This window comes from Panthera leo, chromosome E3, assembly GCF_018350215.1.
Source record: "Panthera leo isolate Ple1 chromosome E3, P.leo_Ple1_pat1.1, whole genome shotgun sequence".
In the NCBI taxonomy this organism is placed as follows: Eukaryota; Metazoa; Chordata; class Mammalia; order Carnivora; family Felidae; genus Panthera; species Panthera leo.
The window spans coordinates 482,628-507,938 of NC_056694.1; the positions used below are offsets into that span (position 1 = coordinate 482,628).

The window sequence follows — 25,311 nt, forward strand, 5'->3', positions numbered from 1 at the left end:
TTCAGTGCAGAGTTCTTCACACAAAGCTAAACACAAAAGCACAATCCACTAAAACAAATACCTTGAAAAACCAGACTTCAGAAGCCAGAACTTCCACTCTGTGAAACACACTAGTGAGAAAACAGGCAGACAGGCTGAGGACGGACTGGAAGGAGGTGTCTGCAAACCAGAACCTGACGCAGGACTTGCATCCATGCACATAAGGGCATGAGTTGAACGCACGGAGTTTCCAAGCCCAACAGTAAGAGAAGGACCTGGTAAGAAAATGGACAAGGAAAAAAAAAAAAAAAATGGACAAGAGCCATGAACAGGCACTTCAGCGGGGAGACAGGCCAAGGGCAAGTAAGGGCATAGGAAGAGCACGGGAAGATGCTCAGTGACACTGGTCATTAGGAAATGCAATAGGGGCCTGAAGGGCCACCCCATGCCCATTAGAATGGCTAAACTTTGAAACCTGATAACACCAAGTGGTGGCCACGTGAGGTGCCAGGAGCCACTGCTGGTGGGAATGCAACCCGCCAAAGGATGAACACACTGTGCTCCGTCTACACAGCGGAGTACAGTTCAGCAAAATAACTCAAACTCAGGACACTCACAAAACCTCGAGGAACCTCAGAGGCGCTTCGTTAAGTTAAAGAACCCAAACTCCTCGAAAGGCCACATGCCACGCAGGACTCCACTGACGGAACATTCTTGAAAATGCAGAGCTTCGGACACTCCAGTGGTGCCAGGGGTTACAGGTGGGGGATGGGCTGACCAGCACGGGCAGAAAGAAATGGGTGGGGGGTGGGGGGGAGATGCAGACGAGAGAACGGCGGCACCTCAGGTCTGGGCCTCGGTTACGGTGGCAGGAACACTACGGTCAGAGCTCATGTGGTTGCAAAGCACACAGCACGAGCTTCAGGGCATTTAAATTCAAGGAGAATTTTAACAGGCGAGCGGAGCGGGCTTACCCGTGCTGCCGTGGAGCGTCCCCTCGAGTGACCCGTCAGCGGGGACAGGCCAGGCTCAGGGCAGCGTGCCCACGTGCAGGTCAGCCCAGAAATCGCACCCACGTTGCCCAAAATGCGTAACATCCTCCCGAGAAATCTCAGACAACGGAGCCAACAGAGGTGGGCTCTGGGCGGCAGGGGCAGTGGGGGTGAGAGACTTTTAGCTTTCACACCTTTGACTCTGTGCCATACCCACACATCACTTTTCTGGGCTCACTGGCACGTGCATCCAGTAGGGCGTCCTGCTCTGAGAAGCTGTCTTGTCCCCCGCCCGACGCGGGGCCTTAACTGACGGTACGGGTGCTGTCACGGCCGCTCTCGTCCCCGGGCACGGCAGCAGTCACCTCGGAGCCCGGAAGGCCTGGCGGCTCTAAGTGCCAGGGAGCAAGCAGGTGGTGATTCCATGAGACTCTGCCCCTCTGCGTCCCCCGGGTGTGCAATGAAGCAGTCCGTCTGTCTGGGCCTCTGGGCGCCACCAGAATGGCGCCGGTCACCGGGAAGCACGTGCTGAGCTTCCAAACTGAGCAACCAGAGACCCATCCCGTAGCCCAGCGTCCACCCACCGCCCTCAGGAGCGGTTGTCTGGGTGGGATGCCATTTACTGCCACGGATGTCTCCCAGGAGAGCTGCCCCTTCTGAGCTGTGTCCGCTCCTTCCAAAAGCAAAACACGTGACTTGTTAGTTTTTACTAAAGACATAGCAGTGAGCCTGGCCGCTCGGACTGTGTCACCACCGCTGAACCGATATCCGGCACGGGGGGGTGGGGGGGGCAGGCACGGCAGTGAGGTATCGATGTCCACAGATGAGCACAAAACAACGGTCAAAGAAGCCAATGTTGGTGAGGATCTGGGAATTCGGCACGAGCCACGCGTGTTAGGGGAACCACAAACTCATCTAATTCTGTGGAGTAAACCAGAAACGTGGCTCTAGAGCTGTAAAAACACGCAGACACGCAGACCCCAGAGCACAGGCCCTGACTGCAGCACAAAGGCACAAAGGTGTTTTCTGAAGGAAAAAAAGAAAAAAGAAAAAGAAAGAAACTGAAAACCATCAAACACGAAACAATGCAAACAAAGGCCACGACATCCACGTGATCTTATGGCCACAGATGCCATAACGGTGCTACTGAGACGAGCACGGAACATCAACGCATTTGACACCACTAGAATGGACACTTTAAAACGTTCAAGGGGGCGCCTTGGGGCCTCAGTCAGTTGAGCGTCCGACTTCGGCTCAGGTCACGATCTCGTGACTCACGGGATCAAGCCCCGCGTCAGGCTCTGTGCTGACGGCTCGGAGCCTGGAGGCTGCTTCCGATTCTGTGTCTCCCTCTCTCTCTGTCCCTCCCCCACTCATGCTCTGTGTCCCTCTCTCTCTCTTTCTCTCTCAAAATTAAACATTAAAAAATGTTTAATACATTTAAAAAAATAATAAATAAAAATAAAATGGTCAACAGAGTGAACTTGACATCCCATACATTTTACTACAATAAAAGAACACTAACAAAAAGTCAAACCGAAAGTGCGCGTACGAGACAATGACTCAGGTCTGCACGTGCACGTGTCTGCCGCACAGTGGGAACAGTCCTCGTGAAAACGCAGGGTTGGTACGTACGTGAACGGTAACAGGTGTATCTTTATGGAGGGAACTCTTGCTTACAGCGTCTAAACTCCATTCTGGAAAGGACAAACGACTTCATCGCCCATGATCTTTTGAAAGACCACGTCTTGGAGAAGCTTCGGGGCCGTGTCGTCAGTGCATAAGGACCGTCTGGCCCCCTCAAGTCTGGACCTTAGAAGAACCACCTGCTTAAATGGCCCGCGATGAAGTCACTCATGGAGGCCTGAGGCCCGGCCAGGGCAGCGCCCCGAGAGCTGGGCCATCCCCGCCGCTCTGTGCCGGGCCTTTATCTGGGCCGCGCACACACGTTTCCCGCTTGTCACACGAGAAAACTCCCCCTCCCCGGGCGTCTGCCTGCTGTCCACTCACGGTGGCCTCTGCCAGGAGCAGGTGGCCCGGGACTCCGCCTCCCCCAGCCACGGGCAAAGAGCCTTCCTGCTCCCATATTAACGAACGCTGGCTGAGCGAGTGAGACTCCCGTGGGAGCTCAGGACGCCCTCAGGCAGGAGTCTCAGATCTGGCACCAGGGACGGACTCCCTAGTAGAGTCACCCACACGTGAAAGCATGCACGTGGTGTCAGAGAACCCGCAAAATCCCCCCAGCGCCCGAGCGCGTCAGCCGTGGCGGAGAAGTGACAACAGGCCGCAGCCGGGCCCTGAGGCACCGGCTTCTGTCCGCACCGCCTGTCACACACCTCGGAGCTCGTCTGGCGCTGCCTTTGACAAAGACGTGAAGGCTGGTCACCCGCTCTTCCCGTTACCAGTGGCTCGCGGTCGCCCGCAGCCTAAGCAAAGCAGCCCTTTGCAGCCGGACTGCAACCCCCCAGGGCACAGCTGTTGGGTTCCCAACCCCAGGACCTTAGACCGTAAGCTCATCTGCAGACAGGGTCTTTGCGGATGTGATCATTAAAATGACGTCACGGGGTGGGCCCTCAGGCAAGGTGACGTGTCCCCACGGAAAGAGAGAAGGCCGTGTGAGGGTGGATGCAGGTCGGGATGGGAGCACCGCAGGCTGACCCTGGGGGAGGCGTCTGGGGCAGGCCGGGCCCGCGCCCGCAGCCTCCAGGACCGAGTGTGGCCTCCTGGTCTGCGGGGCTTTGACCCGGCGGCCCCGGCAGGCTGACGTGGTGGCTACGGTGACCATGACTTGGCGAGGATACGAATCCCTCGTTGTCAAGTAGTAGGAAACTGCTCAGTCTCCTCCCCCGACTGTGACAGGCCACCCTCCTCTTCCAGAGCCCGGTCCTCACCTGTCACCTCCTAGGGCAAGTATGATCAGAGAACCTTCCCGCCCCCTGCCCTTTGCCGGCCACCCCCTGCCCCCAACGCGAGCTCACAGCCTCCTGAAGACTCGCGCTGTCGCCGCTCTCCCGCCCTGCCCGTCTGCTCCCACTGTCCCCTTCTTGCCAGGTGGCACTGCCATTCACTCAGGTCCACACCAAAGCCTCTTGCCCCGCTCCTACGTCCGCTCCACCGGCCAGCCCTGAGCACTGAGCCACAACTGACAGCCGTGTTGCCTCCCCTCCGCACCCCCGCTGGATGCTCAACCGTCTCCGGCCAGTGCCGCGTGTCCCCTGGGGGCCAACCGTCCCCGGTGGAGACCCTCCTCTCCATCTCGCACTGATGCCCGTCAGCCACACCTCCGAGACACGTCGCCTAGCGGGTACCACTTGGGAGCAACCCCAGCAAATGACTGCAGCCCTGACGGTGAGGGTCTGAGGGAAGGGAGGAGGCCACAGGGACAGGCACGTCACCTGTGGGTGGGCCTGCTGGCCAACACTCACACCCACGGCACCGCTCCACAACCATGACCTCAAGAGTAGGCAAAGTGGATGAGGGCCACGGGACTGTTGCACATCAACTGGGAACGACAGCCTTTCAAATGAAAACTGCCCAAGCCGGCTACGATGGGCAGACCCACAGCCAAACTCTGTCGGCGGCGGGCACGTGAGCTGCCACGACAAGGCCACAGCCACCCAACGGGGGCCTCCTCCACCCACCGGGACCTCCGCCACCCAACGAAGCCATAGCCACTCAACAATGCCATCTGGAATTTCCATAATCCCATTTCCAAAAACTGTACTAAACAAACAATGCCACACACAGGGGGAAAAGACCACGTACAAATGCGTTGGTGTGGCATTATTTTCAACTTTGAAGAAAACCATAAACAACTCAGTTGTCTCGTCATGAGGGAGAGTGTTGAGAAAACTTCAACGTAGGGTCACACACCCAGCCGAGTGAGGTCTGTGAAAAGCACAAGTATGCGATATAAAATGGCATCTATGACACGATTGTGTGGGGAGAGGGGGCAACTGGGTGGAGGGGGGCCACGTACGACTGTTACTCCTTCTTTCTGCTTCTGAACCTTTCAAACTTTCTTTAAAAGGTAGGCATTACTTGGGGCACCTGGGTGGCTCAGTCAATCGAGCTTCGGCTCAGGTCATGATCTCACAGTCCGTGAGTTTGAGCCTCGAGTCTGGCTCTGTGCTGACGGCTCAGAGCCTGAAGCCTTGCTTCCGACTGATTCCGTGTCTCCCTCCGCCGCTCGCACTGTGTCTCTCTCTCAAAAATAAACATTAAAAAAAATTTTTTTAAAGGTAGGCCTTACTCGAAAATGTTGTTTAACAGGTTGTTTTAATTTTCTCAAGTTTGTTTATTTTGAGAGAGAGAAGAGAGAGGACAAGAGTGGGACAGGAGCAGACGGGAGGAGAGAGAGTCCCAAGCAGGCTCCACGCTCTCAGCACAGAACCTGACGAGGGGCCAGAACCCACGAACGGTGAGATCATGACCTGAGCTGAGATCGAGAGTCAGATGACTGAGCCACCAGGTGCCCCTAACAGACTGTTTTAAAGGAAAGAAAGGAATTCCTTTGGGTCGGGGCTAAGGGTCACAGGAGGCCCCTGAGGGGGAGGGGGAACTCAGAGAGGCTTAAGAGCAAACCTGAGCTTCCTCAGGTCATGATGTCACCGTTCACGAGTTCGAGCCCCGCATGGGGCTCTGCACAGACAGCGTGGAGCCTGCTTGGGATTCATCTCTCCTTCTCTCTCTACCCCTGCCTGGTTTGCTCACTCTCTCTCCCCCTCTCCCAAAAAATAAACATTTTAAAAAATGTTTAAAAAAAGAACAGACCTGAGTCTGACCCCAGGGTTCTATCCACCCTGTGAGACTAGGGCAGGGACAGTTAAGTTAGGTTGTGAGCAAGGGGCCCAGAGGAGGACCCTCAGGTGCCCCCCGGAGAGGGTTCAGGGTGGGAAGCCAGAGGAAGGAGCCCGCCACGGAAGGGCAGGTCGCCAAGGGGCTCGGGAACCCCCTCCCGCTCCGAGCCCGTCCTCCCACCGATGGACCAGAAGAGGTGAGGGAGACCGTTCACGGAGGAATGAGCCAGGGGGTGGCAGGGTCGCTCCTCAGAAGAGAGGCGTGGGTCGTGTGCACTTCCCCACGCTGCATGCCTCTAAGGGGCGTTTCCCTCTGCGGGCGCCCACCTCCTCCCAGAGGCAGACTGCTGCCGAATCGAGCGTCACATGCACTTCAGACCTGCGTCCTTTCATCCCAAATGTCAACGCACCCATAACGACACCGGGTCCCCGTCTCTGTCCCCCTAGTTGAAAACTCAGCGGGCCCCGAAGGGGCGCCTGGGGGCTCCGTCGGTTGAGCGTCCGACTTCGGCTCAGGTCGTGATCTCACAGCTCGTGAGATGGGGCCCTGCGTCGGGCTCTGTGCCGACAGCTCGGAGCCTGGAGCCCGCTTCGGATCCTGCGTCTCCCTCTCTCTCTGCCCCTCTCCCACTTGGGCTCCCGCGCGCTCTCTCTCTTTCTCTCTCCCTCAAAAATAAATAAACGTGAAAAGAGAAAACTGTCAGTGGGCCCCGTAGGCCGTCTTCCCAGTCAGTTCTCCCTAAGGCGCTGTGCCTGGCAGACCCCGAACCGCTGGGAGGGCAGGGGGGCAGGGAGGTGGTGGCTGGGACCTCGGAGCAGGAGAATGAATCAGGTGAGGTCAGCCTCCCGGGCTGGGCCCTGGAAGAGCCGCGGGGCACTCTCCTGAGCTCGAGCTCCAGCAGGTGGGCCCAGCACCCCTGTGCAGGGAGGGGGACACCGGGCAGCACTGACCTTCTCCAGCTTCTCGAAGTGCTCCCGCAGGAACTTCATGGGCCTGTCTGGCTTGGACACACACAGGTGCACGATGCAGTCCTTCAGGACCTGCTGAACACCATGCTTCTGCACATACAGCTCGCACCCCTTCAGGCTCTCGTCCTCCTCCGCCGCCGGGCAAGAGGACGGGGACGCCATGGTGGCCCCACTTCTGGCCTCCTGGGGAAGAAAACGCAGGCCACTGTACACATGCATCTGAAAGGCACCTGGGATGTGTCGATGTCAAATCCAACAACCCCACGACGGGCGGACGTGCCTCCCCCCCCCGCCTGTCACAGGTCTTCCTTTTCAGGGGCTGGATGAGTCGTCAACACAAAGCCTTACCGCGAAGATCTTTGTGGGCATGGGGGAGGATCAACCAGATTTTGTAGATGAGCAAACCCTGGTCTCCGAGAAACCTGAAGGCGGAAAGTGGGGGCCCTGGGAACCTGAGTGGCGACCATCCCTCCCCCCTTTGTAGGGACAGCTGTGTGAACCCGGGAAATGAAGGGGTGCTGCTACGGGATCGAGAAGCCTGCTTTGCAGGAACAGAAAGAAAACAAGGAAAACGGTTGAAAGCCAGCTGAGGGGCCTTCTGGAAGGATGGAACATGGGGAACAATGGCAGGGCCGCGCAGTTCTCAGCCCGGCGGTGGGGGCTAAGTCACAATGACAGGTCAGGAACTGGGGCTGCACAGCTCCCGCCAGCCGCCCCCCCCCCCCCCCCCCCCCGCCTCGCGGGGACCCCAGGAAGGTGCCAAGGCTGCGCACCCCCCCACAGGCCCCTCGCGCCCCCTCCCCCGCCTCTGCGCCCCGGCCCTCCTCCAAGCCCTGCGCGCCCCCGGTCCCTGCGCCCCTTCCCCAGGCCCCACCTCCTCGGGCCCCTGCATCCCCTCCCCAGACCCCGCGCCCCTCCCCCACCTCTGCGCCCCCTGCCCCTTCTCCAAGCCCTGCGCTCCCCCACCCCGTCCCTGTGCCCCTTCCCCAGGCCCCACCTCCTCGGGCCCCCGCACCCCTTCCCCAGGCCCGGCGCCCCCGCCCCGAGCCCCCAGCCCGCGCGCCCCTCACGACTGCGCGACGGGGCCAGGTGCGGCCAAGGGGGCGGGGGCTCCCCGGGCCCACATTTCCCCGGGCCTCGCGGCCGGCCCAGCCCACCCCTCAGCCCGCGCAGGCCGGGGGGCCCTACGCAGACCCCGTCGCAGCCCCGCGTACCTGCAGGCGCGGCGCCCGAAGCCCCAGGCGGCTGCGCGCGGACGCGGGGACGGCGGGCGAGCGGGTCCCCGCACTGCAGCGGCGCCGCCCTCCGCCCGCCCCCGCGCCGCGCCGACCCGCCCCCGGCTCCCGGCCGGCCCCCTCCCCCCCCGCCCGCCCCCCACCTCGTCTACTTCCGGCGCCGCGGCGGGCCTCCCTCTGCCCGACCGCAGACCTCTCCGCGCGGATGTCCCCTCGCCCCTGGCTTACCTCTGCGCTCCCCCCTCCCCGCCTTGGCCAAGCCCGGGCGGGCCTCGAGTTGCACAAACCCACGGCCGGCCGGGACCACCGCCCTCCGCCGCCCACCGCCCACACCTCCTCCCCCCCTTCCCCTGCACCCTGGTTGGCTGCAGCTGAGGCGGCATCAGGGTCACGGCCGGGCCCCCCACTGCTCACAGCTGGCGTGTTCCATCTACACAGGCTGCAGCGTACTGGTTCCAGCAGGTGCACCCATTCTCGGGGTCGAGGGCCCCAAGTCAGGGCCAGAAGAGGGGGCCAGATGGGCCCAGACCTAGAGGTGAGCCGATTTCCTTCAGATGTCCCAGTGGGAAATCAGGGGGTCATCCGAGTTTCTTCCCACCACCCTCCGGTGTCCACGAGGTTACCGAGGCCTGCAGAGCCCCCCCCCCCCCCAGTGACTTCCTAATCTGTAAGCCCAGACCTGCAGAAAACGGAACTGTCCTTATTTTCCTGTTGCCCAAACCAGGCTTTGCCCCCATTCTGGCAGGGTGGGGGCAGAAACTCATCTCAGTCTGCTGGGGGACCCCACCCTTGCCACAGAGTGGTCCAGATACCAGGAGAAGGGACAGGGAACCCAGGCCTTGAAGGGACAGAAGATATTTGTGCACCTCTCCCACACTCTCCTGTGCACAGTCACCTGTCCTCCGCTCCCCTGTCCTCCCTGCTCACCTGTCCTCAGCACATCACAGCAAGGCCGGCCTCACCCGGTGCGCTCCCCCACGAGGGCTGACGCTGGCCCCACTTTCTCTTGCCTACGTAAAGATAAAGGAACAGGTCACACTCAGGTGGAGAAGCTAGGAGCTCCTTTCCGCTTCCCCAGCGCCTGCCCTCAATGTGGGGGGAGGTCAGGGGTCAGCTGGGCAGCCAACTGGACAATCAGTAGCCAATGCGCTTACGTGAGGACAGCAGGAATGTCCCTCGCAGAGCTGGGGTGTGAAACCATGAGCACCCACAATGCTGACAGTCACGGGTAGGTCCCCTCCCCCTGGGCAGTGATAAATCCTGGCTTCTTGTAGGGTGTCCAAGAGCCCCCGCCTTCCACTGGGAACAAACGGCTGGTATCAGGTCGCCCATTCACAAGCCCCGTAAATAGTGCTCGTCTGAGAACGTCCCCTCCACCCACAGGGAGGCCCCCCACTACATGCTCAGCCCTACTGCGTTCCCCAGCAGAGGTTATCGACAATCCGAGCTCGGGGGGGGGGGGGGGGTATTTACCCCTAGAACCTGGGTGACCAAGCCTTGCAAAGACCCGACTTCAGAGCCACGTTCTTTCCCGAGCACCACCCCTGGGTCTGTCAGCTCCATTCTCCCGCCAAGATTCAACCACCGGAGTGTTTCTCCTGCAGGAACACTTCCCTGTGGCGCTGCCCCTGCACGGAGGTGGGCACCTGTGGGGGCAACGTGGACTCCCCTCGTGGGACTATGTGAATCTGCTTGCTTAATGCTGAGAGCTCAAATAGGCACGGTGCTGTTTTTCCCCTCCTTTATTCAGTCTGCGGGGCAGAGACACAAACATTCTCTGGGTGCAGAAGGGAAAATGACTCGTTCGACCCTGGCCTCTGGAGACGTGGTGGGGCACCGTGGTCTGACTTCCCCACAGGCACCGTGTCCTGGGCAGCGTGCAGAAGCCTTGAGGGCAGAGGATGTGGCTGACTGCTACTGACCTGCTCGCTGGGGGACAGCCGGGTGCCAGAACCTTCCTGGAGAGGCCCTTGGGGGGACGGCCGGGTGCCAGAGCCTTCCTGGAGAGGCCCTTGGGGGACAGCCGGGTGCCAGAGCCTTCCTGGAGAGGCCCTTGGGGGACAGCCGGGTGCCAGAGCCTTCCTGGAGAGGCCCTTGGGGGACAGCCGGGTGCCAGAGCCTTCCTGGACAGGCCCTTGGGGGACAGCCGGGTGCCAGAGCCTTCCTGGACAGGCCCTTGGGGGACAGCCGGGTGCCAGAGCCTTCCTGGAGAGGCCCTTGGGGGACAGCCGGGTGCCAGAGCCTTCCTGGAGAGGCCCTTGGGGGACAGCCGGGTGCGAGAGCCTTCCTGGACAGGCCCTTACACCTCAAACGGGTGGATGGTACTCGAGTGCAGCTTTTAGGTGAGGAGCTGGGACGGAGGCCGGGCGTGTAGGGAGCAGCAGGCAGCAGGGGCCAGTGACCGTGACCCCCAGTGGTTATTATTCTTAGGGCCACAGCAGTTCCTCGGGGAGGGCTCTAAGTCCCACCCTGAGCACACACAGGCAGGGGCCCTGTAGGGATGCAGAAGACGGGCCACAGGGGGAGAGGAGGCGGGAAGCATCCCCCAAACCCTGTACTTCTGAAGAAGCTGCATTCGGTGAGAGAGATTCCTTGGGAAGGAGGCAGCAGGAGAACGTTGCAAGAACAATGTTATCCAGTTTTCAGCTTTTATTTCTTTTCATGTTTATTTAGTTTTGAGAGACTCTGAGCACGAGCCAGGGAGGGACAGAGAGAGAGGGAGACACAGAATGCGAAGCAGGCTCCAGGCTCTGAGCTGTCAGCACAGAGTTCGATGTGGGGCTCAAACCCGTGAATTGTGAGATCGTGACCTGAGCCGAAGTTGGACGCTCAACCCACTGAGCCACCCAGGCGCTCCTTGATTTTTCAGCTTTTAAATGGCTCGTGAGGTGGGTCTGGGATGCACAACTTCCTACCAGTTTTGTCACATGTCTGTGAAGTCTGATCACCCACGCTCCCTGGGGTGGCCCTGCTGTGTGACAGCCCACGCTTGGAAGCAGACACCCCGTGGGGCCTCCGGTGAGAACACAGACCCCAGGCCCACAGAGCCACGGGATAATCGGGTGTGTTGTTCAGTCAGTGCGTTTGCGGGGACTCTTTCTGTGGACAGCTGAGTCCCGGGCAGAGGGTGGGGGCCAGGGAGAAGCCCAGCCTCACGTCCGGGTGGGTGCTGGACGAGAACGCAGCTACAGAAATGCCACAGACAGAACGTTTGCGGCCCCCCAAACTCCTGTTCAAGCCCTGACCCCCAGCGTGGGGTGCTAGGTCCTGGGCGGGACCCTCACGGCGAGCTCAGTGCCCTCACGAAAGAGACCCGGGGCGCGCCCTCGCCCCCACAGCCCGGCGAGGATGCGGTGACCAGACGGCCAGCAGCGGCCTGGCCGGAACCACAGGGGGTTCTTCCTCTCCACGTCCAGCCTCGGGGGCCGTGAGGAATCAGTGTCTGCTGTTCACAAGCTGCCCGGCCTGTGGTAATTTTGTCATAGCAGCCCGAGCAGACTCAGGAGGCGGGAATATCCAGCAGAGCCACATAGGAAGATACATTAAAAGATTATGAACAGGGTACAGGAAAGAACAGACGTTCGAGAATCAGAACAAGGAATCCAGAAATAAACCCAAACCAATATTTACAGGGACTCTGCACGTGATGAAGGTGGCATTGCATATTTGTGGGGATGACGATAACTTAATAGTTTGGGAAGAAGTAAAGTCAATTGGAAAAAAGTTGGGTTGGATCCCAGTGTCTCTCTTTGTATCAACTTGAGACGGGTCAGATGATACACAAGCAACAAAAGTAACGTTTGGGAAATATCATCTCCAGACACAGGAAGCCTTGTTTTTTTTAACATTTATTTTTTATTTTTGAGAGAGAGAGAGCATGAGTAGGGGACAGGCAGAGAGAGAGGAGGAGAGAGAGAGCAGGGGGTGGGGGGTTGCTGAGAGTGGGAGACACAGAATCCGAAGGACGATCCAGGCTCTGAGCTGTCAGCACAGAGCCTGACGTGGAGCTCGAACCCACAAACCGTGAGATCATGACCTGAGCCAAAGTTGGACGCTCAACCGACTGAGCCACCCAGACACCCTGTCACAGGAGGCCTTTGTAATCATACATCCAGGAGCCATAAATATGAAAACTGATAAACTCAACTCTGTAAAAATGAAAACCTGTGCATAAAAAAACCCTCGCACATTCAAAATAAAAACAAAACAGGCGATAAATTCACGATACCCGTCACAAAGGGCCGATTTCCTCTGCATGAAGACACCCAGTGCAGATTAACCTGTCGGGCTCACACAGGCCCTGCGGTCTGGCAATTGCAGGTGGTGGGGGCATGGGAAACGGGCCCCCCCCCCGCGCTTCTGGTGGGGGTGTGCACAGAGGGGCCTCTTCGCACACTCGGGGAAAATCGTTAAATACCCAGATCCCAGCAATCCTACCTCGCTAGGTTTATCAATCGTTTGATAACAAATCAATACCGCAGTGACTATCCCGATGGGTGCGTTTTTCTGCACGTGGGTCAACGTATACCTTTCCGGGCGCACAGAAACTCCTGAGAAGCAGAGTGGCAGGAAAAACCAAGTGTCCATCGACAGGGTCTGACGAAATACTCTGCGGCCCACGGGACCACGGGGCGCCACACGACCGTTTAAAGAGCATGTGGTGGCCCTGAGTGCGCGAACGCTAACCCATCCCCACGGCGTGTTCCTGAGCAGAAACCAAAACCACGGTGTGAAACTTGGCACGTGTGCTGCCAGCTGAGGGGTGGCCGTACGTGTGGGCGCGTGCGGATTCAGGCATGGCGCCTCCAGAGGGACACTGAAGGACACAGGCGGCCTCTGAGGCGAGCGGGGGCAGGAGCCCTTCTGTGTTCCGTGTCCTCGAGTGCCATTCGAGCTGTGCACCAAATGCGTGTCTTAACCGTTCAAAAGTAATCGGTTTTCTTTACATTAAATTTTTAAAATCTTCCTGGAAAGAGGGAATTCAAAACACCTGTTATTTTCGCTTCCTCCACAAACCACACTAAAATCACAATAAAGGCTTTTTTTTTTTTAATATTCATTTTTGAGAGAGAGCACAAGCGGGTGAGGGGCACAGGGGGGCGGGCGGGCAGAAGTTCTGAAGCGGCTTCTGCACAGAGCCTGACAATGGGCTCAAGGTCACGAACTGCGAGATCATGACCTGACCAAGTCAGACGCCCAACTGGCTGAGCCACCCAGGTGCTCCAAGGGACTTTGTTGTAAAGGCGCAAAGCCCCGAGGACGGGGAGAACCCAGGGGAGACCCTCACAAGAGTCTGGGAGCCCAAACGAGGACGGGAGAGCCGTCGTCGACTTACTGAACTGTGAACTGACAGAAAGAGCCTGTCGAAGAGCCCAGTTCACACCACAGGCCTCCCCACCCCCACCCCCACCCCCGCAGCCTCAGAGGTGGTCTCACCGGATCCCCTGGGAGGGAGAGCTGCTGGAGCTGGGGGAGAGTCGGCCTTGCGGCCCCGGAGGAGGAGGACGGTCTCTAGACTGGGGGTCCAGGACGGCAGAGACCCAAACCAGGGCGGACCCCTGCCCCTCACCGGAACGCCGGGGGCCCCATCTTCGCCCTCCCCCGGCGCTGGTGGGTCTTCTGCGGAGAGCCTGACACCAAGACACTGACACCAGCAGTTCCCCAGCGCCCGGCCTGAGCAGCAGGGCCTAAAAGCAGCGGCCCTCCCGCCACCACACGCACCCAACGTCCGACAGCCGCCGAGCTTCCCTGAGGGCCTGTGTCGCTCGAGGGGTGAAGCCACACATCGGATGCTAGAAACTGCCCACCATCACACCAGTTAGGAAGCCGGAGTTGGCCAGGAGGAGAGCTGCCCCGCAGCGGGGCCCCGGCCTTCGAGGGGGCCCTTGCATCACGGGCTGGAGACCACTCCCAGCCTACGGACTTCCTAACTCATGCGAGCCGTTGGGACGGAGGCTACACCACCTTGACTTACTGGATCCTGGAGGTCTCAGCCGTCTGTGACCCTGTCCAAGCCAGGAATCGGAACGCCCTGGTCACCCCCCTGCCCCTCAGCCCCGAATCTGCTTCTGCAAAGTAACCCTGCCCCTGCCCATGTGCCCCACCGTCTCCCGTCAGGCCGGTCCAGGGGCAAAGCCAGTGACGCCTTCAAGCCAGCCAAGGTCCCCATCCCCCTCCCTCCCTCTGCCCCCCGGCCCTCGGACCAGCATTCCCTTCCTCTGTGCCTGAGTTCCTCCACCTCGGACCCCACCTCCAGAGTCTCTCCTGGGGGCGTCTGCACCTCCGCCCTGCCCCCCACTGCACGTGGCACCTCCCCTCCCGGCTGTCGGCTCCGTGAGAAGTGACAGCGTCTGCTTTGACTGCCTGCTGTATCCTGGTGCCCAGCAGGATGCCCAGAAACGTCAAACAGCCCACGTGTGTTGGATGAGATCACGAATGAATCAACCAAGCAGGAATTATTTGCTGAAGTCAGTTTGTTATACTGGCTTAAATGACACGCTTTAAAACACGTGGCACAGGACACTGAACAAGCGAGACTCCGGGAATAGACTTGGAAATCACGTTTTCCTTACCTCTTCCTGACTCTTTAACTATTCAGTGGAGGCAGTCCTGTCTCTGCCCCGAGAGGCACGTGTGGACAGTGGCATCTCGTTCTGGCTCAAACATACAGTTTCAAAGTTCTAAGGTTACGCTAAGATATGAACCCAGCGTCAGTCAGCTCAGTCGTCGTAATCGTCCAGGACCAGGAAGTGATGAAAACGCGAAACCAGACTGAGATTAGGAGCACGGCCTCCTCCAACGAGGCGCCCTGCTGCGAGCAGTGGGGAAGGAGAGGGGTCCCTTAGCTCTGCCCCTCTCTCGCTCTCCCACCGCCCTCCCCAGACTCTGTAACGGGGCCTGCCCCCTCCCGCGTCGGAACAGCCTCTGGCATCTAGAACTCCCAGAAGAGGGCACACCACCGGCCACTGCGTCAGCCTCAGGGACCTCCGAGGAGGGGACTCTACGCTGCGTGGCCTTCCGTGTCGGGCTCTCGCCGAGCATCGTGTTTTCAGGGTTCAGCCACACGGTGGCCGGCGTCCGCACTTCATTCCTTCTGCAGCTCAACAGTACCCCACGCTCTATCCGTCACCCGTGATGGACACCCGGGCCGCTTCCGCCGCTCGGCTGCTGGGAGCACGGGCGAGCAGGGACCTGCCTGACCTGTGTCCACCTCTATAGGCTGTGTAACAGGACACAGACGTGGTGGAGCTTACGGGAGTCCCAGGTTTCGTTTTTTGAGGAGCCGCCAGACCATCTTCCCCAGCGGCCCTCCACCAGCAGCGCCCCAGGTTCCGGTTTCTCGTGTCCTTGCCAATACGTGTTGTTTTCTGTTGTTGTTGTTTTAGTAACCGCCTCCCCCAGGCGTGGAGACAGCTCGGCACGCTTCCTGCCACGTTCCAGGGACCAGGCGAGCTCGCAGGCCAGCTCAGATTCAACACGAGGCTGGATCCGTGTGCAGGCATGGGAGGAATGTCAGCAGCTGTCTTTGGCACCTGTCCTCTGCATCTCATGTGACATGTGCTAAGTGGGTATTTGTGGGTGTGCCTTCTACCCCTCATCTGCCAAGTTGTTGTCACGAACAGGTGCCATGTTTCATCACGTGCTTTTTCTGCACCCACCAAGATGATCCCATGATTTTTTTTTTCTTCAGCTTGTTTTAATGTGGTAAATTACATTCATTTCTATGTTAAATTAACTTGCATTCCTGGAATAAATTCAATCTGGTCACAATGTATTATTCTTTTTAAATTCTTGATTTCCAGACTGAGTTGGTTAATATTTTATTTAGGATTTTTACACCTGTATTCAATGAGAGAGACTGATCTATAATATTCCTTTTGTGTAATGTCCCTGTCACCGTGTGGGATCAAGGTTATGATGCTGGCCTCATAAAATGGGTTTAGAGATGCTCCCTCTTCCTGGTGTCAAAGAGTCTAGGCCCAGAGTTATTTCCTAGTTAAATGTTTTGAAGTTAATAAAGACCTGTGCTTACAGCCATTATCGTGGGAAGCTTTTTATTTTTTTTTTTAATGTTTATTTTTGAGAGAGAGAGAGAGACAGAGTGTGAGCTGGGAAGGGGCAGAGAGGGAGACACAGAATCCGAAACAGGCTCCAGGCTCTGAGCTGTCAGCACAGAGCCTGACACGAGGCTTGAACCCACCGACTGCGAGGTCATGACCTGAGCCGAAGTCACTCGCTTAACCGACTGAGCCACCCAGGCGCCCCAATGCTTTTAAACCACAAAGCCAATTTCTTTACTAGGTACCACACTCTCCTGCCTTCCTATTTCTTCTTGCATAAGTTTTAGTAAACCACATTTTCCTAGGAATCCACCAATTCATCTGCTTTGGGAGGAATAAAGTGATTCATATGATCCTTGCAGTGTCTCTTTATTGCTTAGGACCTGTAGTGACAACCCCTTTCCACTCCATGTTGGTTTTGTGCTTTCGTATTTTCTCCCCTTGTCAGTCTTAACAGAGGTTTAGCAATTTTCGTAGCCTTGTAAAAGAACAAACTCTTGGTTTTATTGATACTCTCCATTGTATGTTTTTCTGTTTCATTACTTTCTGTTCTAACCTTTATTATTCCTTTTTTTTTTTTTTTTTTTTTTTTTTACCAGGTTCAGGTTTATCTACGTATTTTGCTACTGGGGGGAAAAAATCAACCTTTCGTACTCTACTCGGGCAAGAAGCGTAACGGAGATAGCGGTGGAGTAACAACATCTGATCTCAGTCTGATTCCTGTTCCTTTGAAAGCAATCTGTTTTTTCTCTGGCAGTCCTCTCCACGTTTATCTTTGACATTCTTGGATTCCGTAGCCTGTCAATATGTGCGCCTCCTTGGTACTCTGCAGATCTAAGCTGACGGTCCTTTCTCTTCCACTCTGGAAAATTTGTCTCCGTTGTCCCTTCAAATATTGGCTACTCCCCGTATTTATGACCCCTTTCTCTAGGGCATCCATCAACCAGATATCAGCATTTTTGCTTCCATCCCCCTCTTTTAGGCACCTTCTTCTTGTTCCCGGTGTCACACCGCCAAGATAAAGACCTTCACCTCTTTTATGGGCATGTCGTACTTATTTTGATGCACTGGCCCTTCCGTTGGGCTGCTCCTGGGATCACCGGTTTACTTCCTTCCCTTCGGTCTGGCTGTGTGTCTTCGGGAAGGAGACAGGGCAGATGCCGTCTGTGTATCCGAGTGGCCGCCACCACCACCATCACAATGCTTAAGTACCGTCACCACACACGACTGCCCCATCGGTGCGTCAGGGCCACTCCCAGCTCCATCCCTAACCCCGGAGACCAGGAAGACCTGGACTTGTCACTTCACAAATGTCACGTAAGTAGGATCTCGCTGCACTCACCCTTTAATGACTGCCCTTTGGACTCACGACATCTTCCCTAGAGTCACCAGCTCCTTGTGTAGAGCAGCCATTCATTCCTTTGTATCTCTGAGGACACCTGTGCTGAATTTCCACGTTTGAAGATTTTCTTATTGTCTGCTACTGATTTTCAGTTTGATTCAGAGAACATAGTCTCTGTATGGTTTCAGTTCTTTTAAATTGATTTTGTTTTATGGCCCAAGATATGGTCTCTCTTGGAATATGTTCCACGGTCACTGGAAAAGAATGTGTCCTCTGCTGTTGTTGGGTGGAGTGTTCCACAAGTGTCCCTTAATCTTGTCGGTTGAGGGCGGTGCTCTTGTATATCTTTGCTGAATGTCTGTCTAGTAATTCTACAACTGCTGAGAGTGGGTAAGAAGTCCTCATATAAAGTCCTTCATATGCTCTGAAGCTGTCATTTGGTGCCTGTGCACTTGGGATTGGTCATTTTATCATTAGGTAACGTCCCTGTTTTTTTCTGAGAAAGTTTCTTCACTCTGAAGATTATTTTGGCTGGCATTAATAGAGTCTATCTGCTTATTAAAAATTAATGTTTACTTGATATATCCTCTTCCATGCTTTTACTTTCAATCTACCCATGTCCCTGTGGCCAAAATGAGCTTCAGCATATAGTAGACAACGCAGAGTCGGGTCTCGGTTTTTTTATTCACTCTGCCAACCTCTGTCTTCTAACTGGTACATTTAGACCATTTACGTTAAAGTAATCATTGACATATTAGGGCTTCCGTCTGCCATTTCATTAATCGTGTTGGTTTCCTCTCTTGTGCCCTGTGAGATCCTGAAACATTTGTTAGAATTCCATTTAATGTTTCTGCCTCTACCGCCATGTTGAGCTTTCTCAGCGGCTGCCCCAGACATCACCACACACACACATGGCACTTAGAGGTCCCCTGGTATCGATGTTGTGCCACGTCGAGTGCAGTGTAGAAACCTTACTGCCACTACGTCCCTTCATCCTTCCCGCTTTTCAAATATAATTATAAATATTTCCTCTGCATACACTGAGCCCCACATCAGCGTTATTTTCTGCTTCAAGCATCAACCCTGATTGAAGAAACTTACGAAGTGAAAGACGGTCAGTCGTGTGTCCTTCCACTCTTACCCATTCTATTCTTAATTTTCTGAAGGGCCCTGCCTTCCTGTTACAATTTTCCTCTTCTTGGACAGCTCCTTTTAATCATTCACCAAGGGCAAGTCTGCTAGCAACAAATTCTATCAGTCTGCCTCTGTCTGAGAATATTTTCATTCCTCCTTCACTCCTGAGGACGGTTCTGTTGGTAGAGAATTCACTTCCCTTTCAATCTCTTTCGATGCTTGAACAACATGCCGCTTCCTCCCGGCCTCTGTGATGTAGGATAAGACACCTGCTGTCACTCATGCTGCTGTTCCCCTACAGGCCACGCATCGTTTCTATGTATAACATTTTTTCTCCTCTCTTCGGTTTTCAGAAGTTTAACTATGATGTGTTTCCCAGTCCTGTGGCCAGGAAGCGGTGGTTCGTCCTGCAATTTTCTTGCCCGTGCTGTGACTGTTAAATTAACATTTGACAGGCAGAACACAAGGACTGGGAGGGAAAGTACAAGAGAGGTGCTTATGACTCACAGGTCCTGGGGGTGCACAGCACAGCATGTGGGGAGGTCGAGGCAGGGCACAGGCAGAGAAAGGGTCCGTGGAGTGCTTTGGGGGTTCTGGGCTAGGGCCGGATCGGTCAATTTGAGTCAAAAAGAGCAGGGCTTTGGTCAACTTTGCAGGGGCTCCCTGGGCGTCAGGGGAACGTGCTTATCACAAGGGTTGCAGGAGAGTTATACCAAAACTTTCACTGACTGTGACTCTGCAGGAATTGTAGGACACGTGTGCGTGGGAGGGGCTGGTGCTGGTCCAAAGCCCCTGCAGGCTGCCTGGCTACACTCCACGGACACAGAGGCAGCAACATTATAGACAAGTTTAGTCAAACTCAACAGCCTGCAGGCAGTTCTGGGTTGGGCTGCAGGCCTCTCTGGCACCTATTCTGGGAACCTGTGAGAGAGAAGAGGAAAACCCAGGGAACCCACTGTGCGGCCGCCACCCAGTGCTGAGGACCCTGGCCTGTCCTTTCCCATCACTGTGGAATTACTGGTAAGGTATTCCACAGGAAGGAGCAAGGAACAGTGAGTCTGCACCACGCTCTCTGGAGCAGGAGGCCGCAACACCCTAAGTCGACTGCCTGCTGTTTCCCATCTGGGGCAGAGCTCACCTTCAAACAGCCACAACTGCCCCCCACTCCCCCCACAGCAGCAAAGCACGCTCAGAAAAGTACAAGCCTGCTGGTGCCGACTCTCCCACCCCTACAGCCTTCCTTGTGTCCCCATCACTCTAAGATAAAGGCCCTGGTGGTCTGACCCCCTCCCCCTCTTCCTGCTCTCCCTGGGTCCCTGGGCTGCAGCCACAAGGAGCTTCCAGAACAGCCTCGGGGCCTCCCTGATGGGCTCCCTTGGCAGACCGGGTGCCTTCCACGACAGTCTGGAGGCCAGAAGTCAGGGCTGGTTCCTCCCCAGGCTGCTGGGGCAGGTCTGTCCCGGGCCACTGTCCCTAGGCTGCCAGGCCAGCCTGTCCCAGGCCGCTGTCCCCAGGCTGCCGGGCCTCTCTGTCCCAGGCCGCTGTCCCCAGGCTGCTGGGCCTCTCTGTCCTGGGCCACTGTCCCAAGGCTGCTGGGCCACCCAGTCCGGAGGCTGCAGGGCGGCTCTGTCCCGGCCGCTGTCCCTGGCCTGCACACGTGGTGTTCTCCGTGTGTGCTGCATCCACCTCCAAAATCCGCCCTTCATAGTGTAAGGGTTAAACTGTAGTGTAGGGCTAACGCTTAGCTTGAAAAATAACAGCTTTGGGTTGACACTGAAGGTTAAGAGATAACAGCCTTGCTTTGCTCTTGTAAACTACCCCTCATACTCTTGTAAATTAGGCTTCACCAATTAAGGAAACAAAAGTTCAAAGAAAAGAGCATCAGAGGCAGAGCCAAGGAGATCCACTGGTTGCAACTTAGAGGCAGAAAGTCTAAAATGAACACCTCATTAGGCAACTGTTTCTAACTCATCTGGCAACTGTTTCTAACTCATCTAGAAACTGTTTCTTTGTTCTGTTCCCAGGTGATGATAAAACGATGTGATCGGTTATAAAAACTCTCTACCCCGGGTGTTCCAGGCTGCACTCTTATCAAGAGTGTTGGACCCGGTCGGTCGGCCTTGCCTCTCATTGTAATAAACTTTGTTGTGACTGTCACTGGTGCCCATAGCATTCTGTTTCAGGAATCGGGTGGATGCAACAATAGAGGCAGTCGCATGGGACCGTGGCCCCCGTGACGTATTTTTACTCTGATGGCCGCCGTAAGGTCCCTATCGCTAAATAAGGTCACGTTCTGAGGTTCTCGGGACTAGGACTCCAATACACAAACTTGGGGGAGACAATTCAAACCACAGCACCCCCACCCGGGGCCTCTGCCCCCGCCGTTTCCCTCCCGCTCCGGCTCTCGCGCCAGCGCCTCCGCGGAGTTCCTCTCATTGACCCTGCCCTGTCACTGGTGCTGTCACTTCACGGGCAGGACTTACCTGTCCACATCAAGTCCCCTCGCCATTCATTCCCCCGACCAGTTTCGCCTCCTATCGCTACGCTGAGACCGAGCGCGCAGGAACCCGCGGCGTTTCCGGCCCCTCCCGGCAGTGTCCCGTCCGCGCCCAGAGCTGCCAATAAAGTTGTATTCGCGACCAACCGGAAGGGGAGCCGTAATCCGCGCCGCGGCCGTCGTGAAAGCGCCGGTCTCCCCTAGCGACGGGCAACGCGGGCAAGATGGCGGCACTGGTGGCGGCGGAGGCCGCGGCGCCTCCGGGCCCGGCCGAGGCGGCCGAGGCGGCCGAGACGGCCGAGGCGGCGGAGCTGAGCCGCGCCCTGAGCCGCCTGCTGCCCGGGCTTGAGGCCGACAGCAAGCTGAGCCGGCGGCGCGCGCTCGAGGCGCTGCAGCGCGCAATCGAGGCGGCGTGGCCCGAGGAGCCCGCCGCCGAGTCCGCCGCCGCGGCCGCAGGCTTCCAGGGCCCGTGGGCGCGCCTGCTGCTGCCGCGCCTGCTGCGCTGCCTGGCCGACCCGGCGGAGGGCTGCCGCGCGCTGGCGGCGCACCTGCTGGGCCTGGGCCTGCGGCGCGCCGCGCGGCCCCGCGACGCCCTGCCGCGCCTGCTGCCGGCGCTGGTCGCGCGCCTGGCCGGCCCCGAGTCCGAGCGCGGCCGGCCGCCCGAGACCTGCGAGGAGCTGCGCCTGGCGCTCGTGCAGCTGCTCGGCCTGGCCGTGCGCCTGGGCGGCGCCGCGCTCGCGCCCCACCTGGACGACGCCGTGAGGGTGCTGCGCTGCACGCTGCTCGACCCCTTCGCCGCCGTGCGCCGCGAGAGCTGCCAGTGCGCCGCCAGCCTGGCGCGCGCCACGCCAGGTGCCCGTCTCGCGCGGGGGTCGGGGTGCGGGCGCGGGCAGGCACGGGCGCCGTCCCCGACGCCCGAAGCTGCGGCCGCTCCTCGCCGTTCGGTGGTTCGCAAAATGCAGAGTCGCGGAAACCCCGCGGAAATCGCCCAGAGGGTCTGGGACGCGGCGCGTTCCGGTGGCTGCTTCTCACCCGCGTGACGAACCCGGGCGCTGGTGGGAGCGCGCCCCGAGAATCACCGCTGCGGTCTCCCAGGCCTCGTCCCCATCGCTAAGCCTATCGGTCTTCCCTCTTTGGGTCGGAGCGCTGTCCTCCTGAATGGAGAGAGGCCACTTCTCACGTGTTTTCCTTTAATTCGTTCTCCATTATTTTAAGAATTCTAATCTGATCAGGACATTCCCTTTTTCTAAGTAGCTGTTTCTGCAGGATCTTGCCCCAGTTAACTTCTCCTTACTGCCTCAGACTGGGATGTGGAATGGTTGGAGGCCTCTACTTAGTCCCGTTGGGAAGGCTTCCTGTAGGAGGAAATATAGAGGTTGAAGATCTGTGATCTGTGGTCTGGAGGAAACCAGCTTTGAGGAATAAACAACTTGGTAGATGTGAGGAGCAGAAAGGAGGTCAAGATTGCTGGAGGGAAGAAAGGGGGGAAGCTGCTGCAGGTTTGAATTTAGTGTTAAATGCAATGAGGAGCCAGCGGGGGGTGTGGAGAAAGGGCGGGAGAGGCTCAGATTCTGATTTGTTTTTAACGTGTATTTATTTTAGAGACAGAGAAACAGAGCACAAGTGGGGGAGGGGCAGAGAGAGAAGGAGACACAGAATCCCAAGCAGGCTCCAGGCTCTGAGCTGTCAGCACAGAGCCCGACGCGGGGCTTGAACCCACAAACTGGGAGATCATGACCTGAGCTGAAGTCGGATCCTTAACCGACTGAGCCACCCAGGCACCCCAGTTCTGATGTTTAAAAGATGACTGTGGTGCTCAGAGAATTGATCACCAAAGGTGGCAAGGGGAAATGAGAAAGTCAGTTGGGGCGAGAGTTAATCCATACTTAGATGATGGTTGGCTTGGACTTGTGGGGGTGAGCGGTCGGCTAACAGACATGGAAGAAAGTGGATGGATGGATGGATGTCGGGCACGGAGCGGGCAGGGTGTCCTGTTGAACTGGGTGGGGGATGAGGGAGAAGGAGGTTTGGGTGGACAGGAGACAAAGAAGAATGAATGAGGCTTCTTTTCACCCCTTGCCATTAGGGACCGTCAAGATTTCCGTTGTGAGTGACAAGTTTGGATTCAAATAGTACAGAATTTCTAAGAGAGCTGGGTTTGAGGCTTGGGCTGGAGACAGCCTTTGGGAATTACAAGCTTTTATTTTATTTTTTTTTAATTTTTTTTAATGTTTATTTTTGAGACGGAGAGAGACAGAACATGAGCGGGGGAGGGGCAGAGAGAGAGAGGGAGACACAATCCGAAGCAGGCTCCAGGCTCTGAGCTGTCAGCACAGAGCCCGACGTGGGGCTCGAACTCACAAACTGTGAGATCATGACCTGAGCCGAAGTCGGACGCTGAACCGACTGAGCCACCCAGGCGCCCCAAGGGAATTACAAGCTTTTAACACATTTCTCATTGACCCCCAACCACTTCGCTCCCTGGTCTGTGAGTCAGCCAGGGTGACGGCTTCTGCCTTGCAGCCTTTGTGTGTTCCCTCACTGGATTGTAAGTTCTGGAAGGGTGGGGCAGTGCCTGCCTGCATCCTAGGTGCCCACTCATTTCCGAGCGAGGGACGGTTCCTTGTGCTTGAAGGACGTCCCTCCTCCAAACCCTCTACTCTGCCGGCTCCCCGTGAGGACCCTCTCCTGGATCCACACCACACTGGGCAGCGCTAGGTCAACATCCCGCCTTGATCTGAGGCCCTCAGGGCGAAAGAACTCAGCTACAGCATCACCGAAGTAGCCGTCTGTGGTTGTGTCTCCGGCAGCGGCAGAACTGAAGTCAGAACTCCAACACCAGCGGGCCGGCCTACCTGCCAGAGCCATCCCAGTTCTGATTTTGTGCGAGGCCCGAACAAGTAGGCAGTGGAGTGGCTTCACCCCAAGTGATGTCGGCCCTGTTCCCTGTGTAGCGCCAGCCATCTGGCTTCGAGGCACAGCCAGTGTGGGGACTTGGGCAGCGTTCTCCAGGCTCCGTTTCTCTCCTTTGGTTGGCATCCCTCTCGGGCACCCAGTGCCACTGCTGACAGCCTCACACTCTCCTCGTAGCTCCTGCCTTCGGCCGAGAGGGAGTCAAGCCCCTGGCCTTTTCCTTTCGTGCCGTCTGGGTCACACGCCAGTCCTGTGCCTCTCCCGGCGCCAGGGGGCACACACCTGTGCTCGGCAGGCCGGCAGCAGGGACCTGGGTGGGGAGAGGGCGTTCCGGGACACGGGGGGGCCTGTCCTCCCAGGAGCCCGTGGAGGTAAGTGGGTTCCTCCCCTGTCTCACAGACCACTTCCACATGCAGTCGGAGTCCTTGATCGGCCCCCTGATGCAGAGCATCTCACACCAGCACTGGAAGGTGCGGGTGGCTGTCATCGAGGCCACCGGCTCTGTGATCCAGTTTGGCAGCGGGAAGTCGGTGGACGACGTCCTCCCTCACTTTGCTCAGAGGCTCTTCGATGACGTCCCCCAGGTAACGAGTTTCTCCTCTAGGTGGTCCCCCCCCCCCCTTCACCGGGAACGCGCTATTTGTAACTTCTTTTTTTCTGTAAAACTCTTACCTGTTGCCCCGGACATCTTGCATCATTTGCCGTCACTGGGTGGTCTTGGTTCACGCCTCTGGGAAAACGGGGAGAGTTGAATTGTTTTAATATGTTCGTTGTTCTTCACTTGGGGGAACGTGGGACGGGAGTATTTCCTCCTTGGAAAACAGTCGAACTGTGTGTAGCGCGTGGTTTCAGAGGCGTCTGTGAGACGCACGTCCATCGAGGCGGATTGATGAACCCCAGCGGTTGGTGAACCAGACCTGTGAGGAGGAAGAGGAGGGTCAGAATTGGTGTGTCGGGGTCATGTTTCTGTTGGGCCTTGGGACCCACCGAGAGAGACAGACCGAGACCAGAATGCTGGCTTTTCTGTTGGCAGAAGTCAGGTTGGAGGCTGGGTCATGGATGTGAGGCCACAGTTTGCTTATAGAACCTGAAGACCCCCGGCAACAACAAGGGGAGGAGAGCCATCCGCCCCCCAGAGGGAGGAGACGGGGAGGGGATCACTTAGGGGAGGGAGGAGACGGACCAGGGGGTCGCCCGGGGAGGGAGGGGCAGCGGTTGCTGGCGGAAGTCCCCAGAGTGGTTAGAAAGTGCCCCTGCCTGTGGCCGTGGGGGCATGAGGTGGCCCAAGGTGGCCAAGGACTGAGAAGCTGGTGCTATGGCCGCCTGGCCCCTGCTGTCCCGATGGGGGAGCACTTGTGTGCCGGCCCCTCCCCCATTGTGCACACACCGTC

General features: G+C 57.4%; 2 protein-coding genes across 6 annotated transcripts in view; one reads left to right on the forward strand and one right to left on the reverse strand.

The window, feature by feature from the left end:
- The window catches only part of PRKAR1B (protein kinase cAMP-dependent type I regulatory subunit beta), a 115,637-nt gene extending 94,531 nt beyond the window's left edge, over positions 1-21,106 (reverse strand). The window contains exons 1-3 of one of the 5 annotated variants that reach the window (XM_042921604.1): positions 9,129-9,144; positions 8,902-8,984; positions 6,722-6,922 (exon numbers count right to left, since the gene is read on the reverse strand). In XM_042921604.1, the coding sequence (XP_042777538.1) occupies positions 6,722-6,901 (180 nt within the window). In that variant the 5' untranslated portion in view covers positions 6,902-6,922; positions 8,902-8,984; positions 9,129-9,144. Of the gene's footprint in view, positions 1-6,721; positions 6,923-7,087; positions 7,327-7,953; positions 8,033-8,901; positions 8,985-9,128; positions 9,145-20,993 lie in introns of those variants that run through there. The other 4 variants (XM_042921605.1, XM_042921603.1, XM_042921602.1 and 1 more) reach the window with 4 other exon arrangements.
- A 125-nt stretch (positions 21,107-21,231) lies between these two features.
- Positions 21,232-25,311, forward strand: part of DNAAF5 (dynein axonemal assembly factor 5) — a 48,259-nt gene continuing 44,179 nt past the window's right edge. Inside the window, exons 1-2 of the mRNA XM_042921199.1 lie at positions 21,232-21,859; positions 24,320-24,504. Of these exons, the coding sequence (XP_042777133.1) occupies positions 21,232-21,859; positions 24,320-24,504 (813 nt within the window). The remainder of the gene's footprint in view (positions 21,860-24,319; positions 24,505-25,311) is intronic.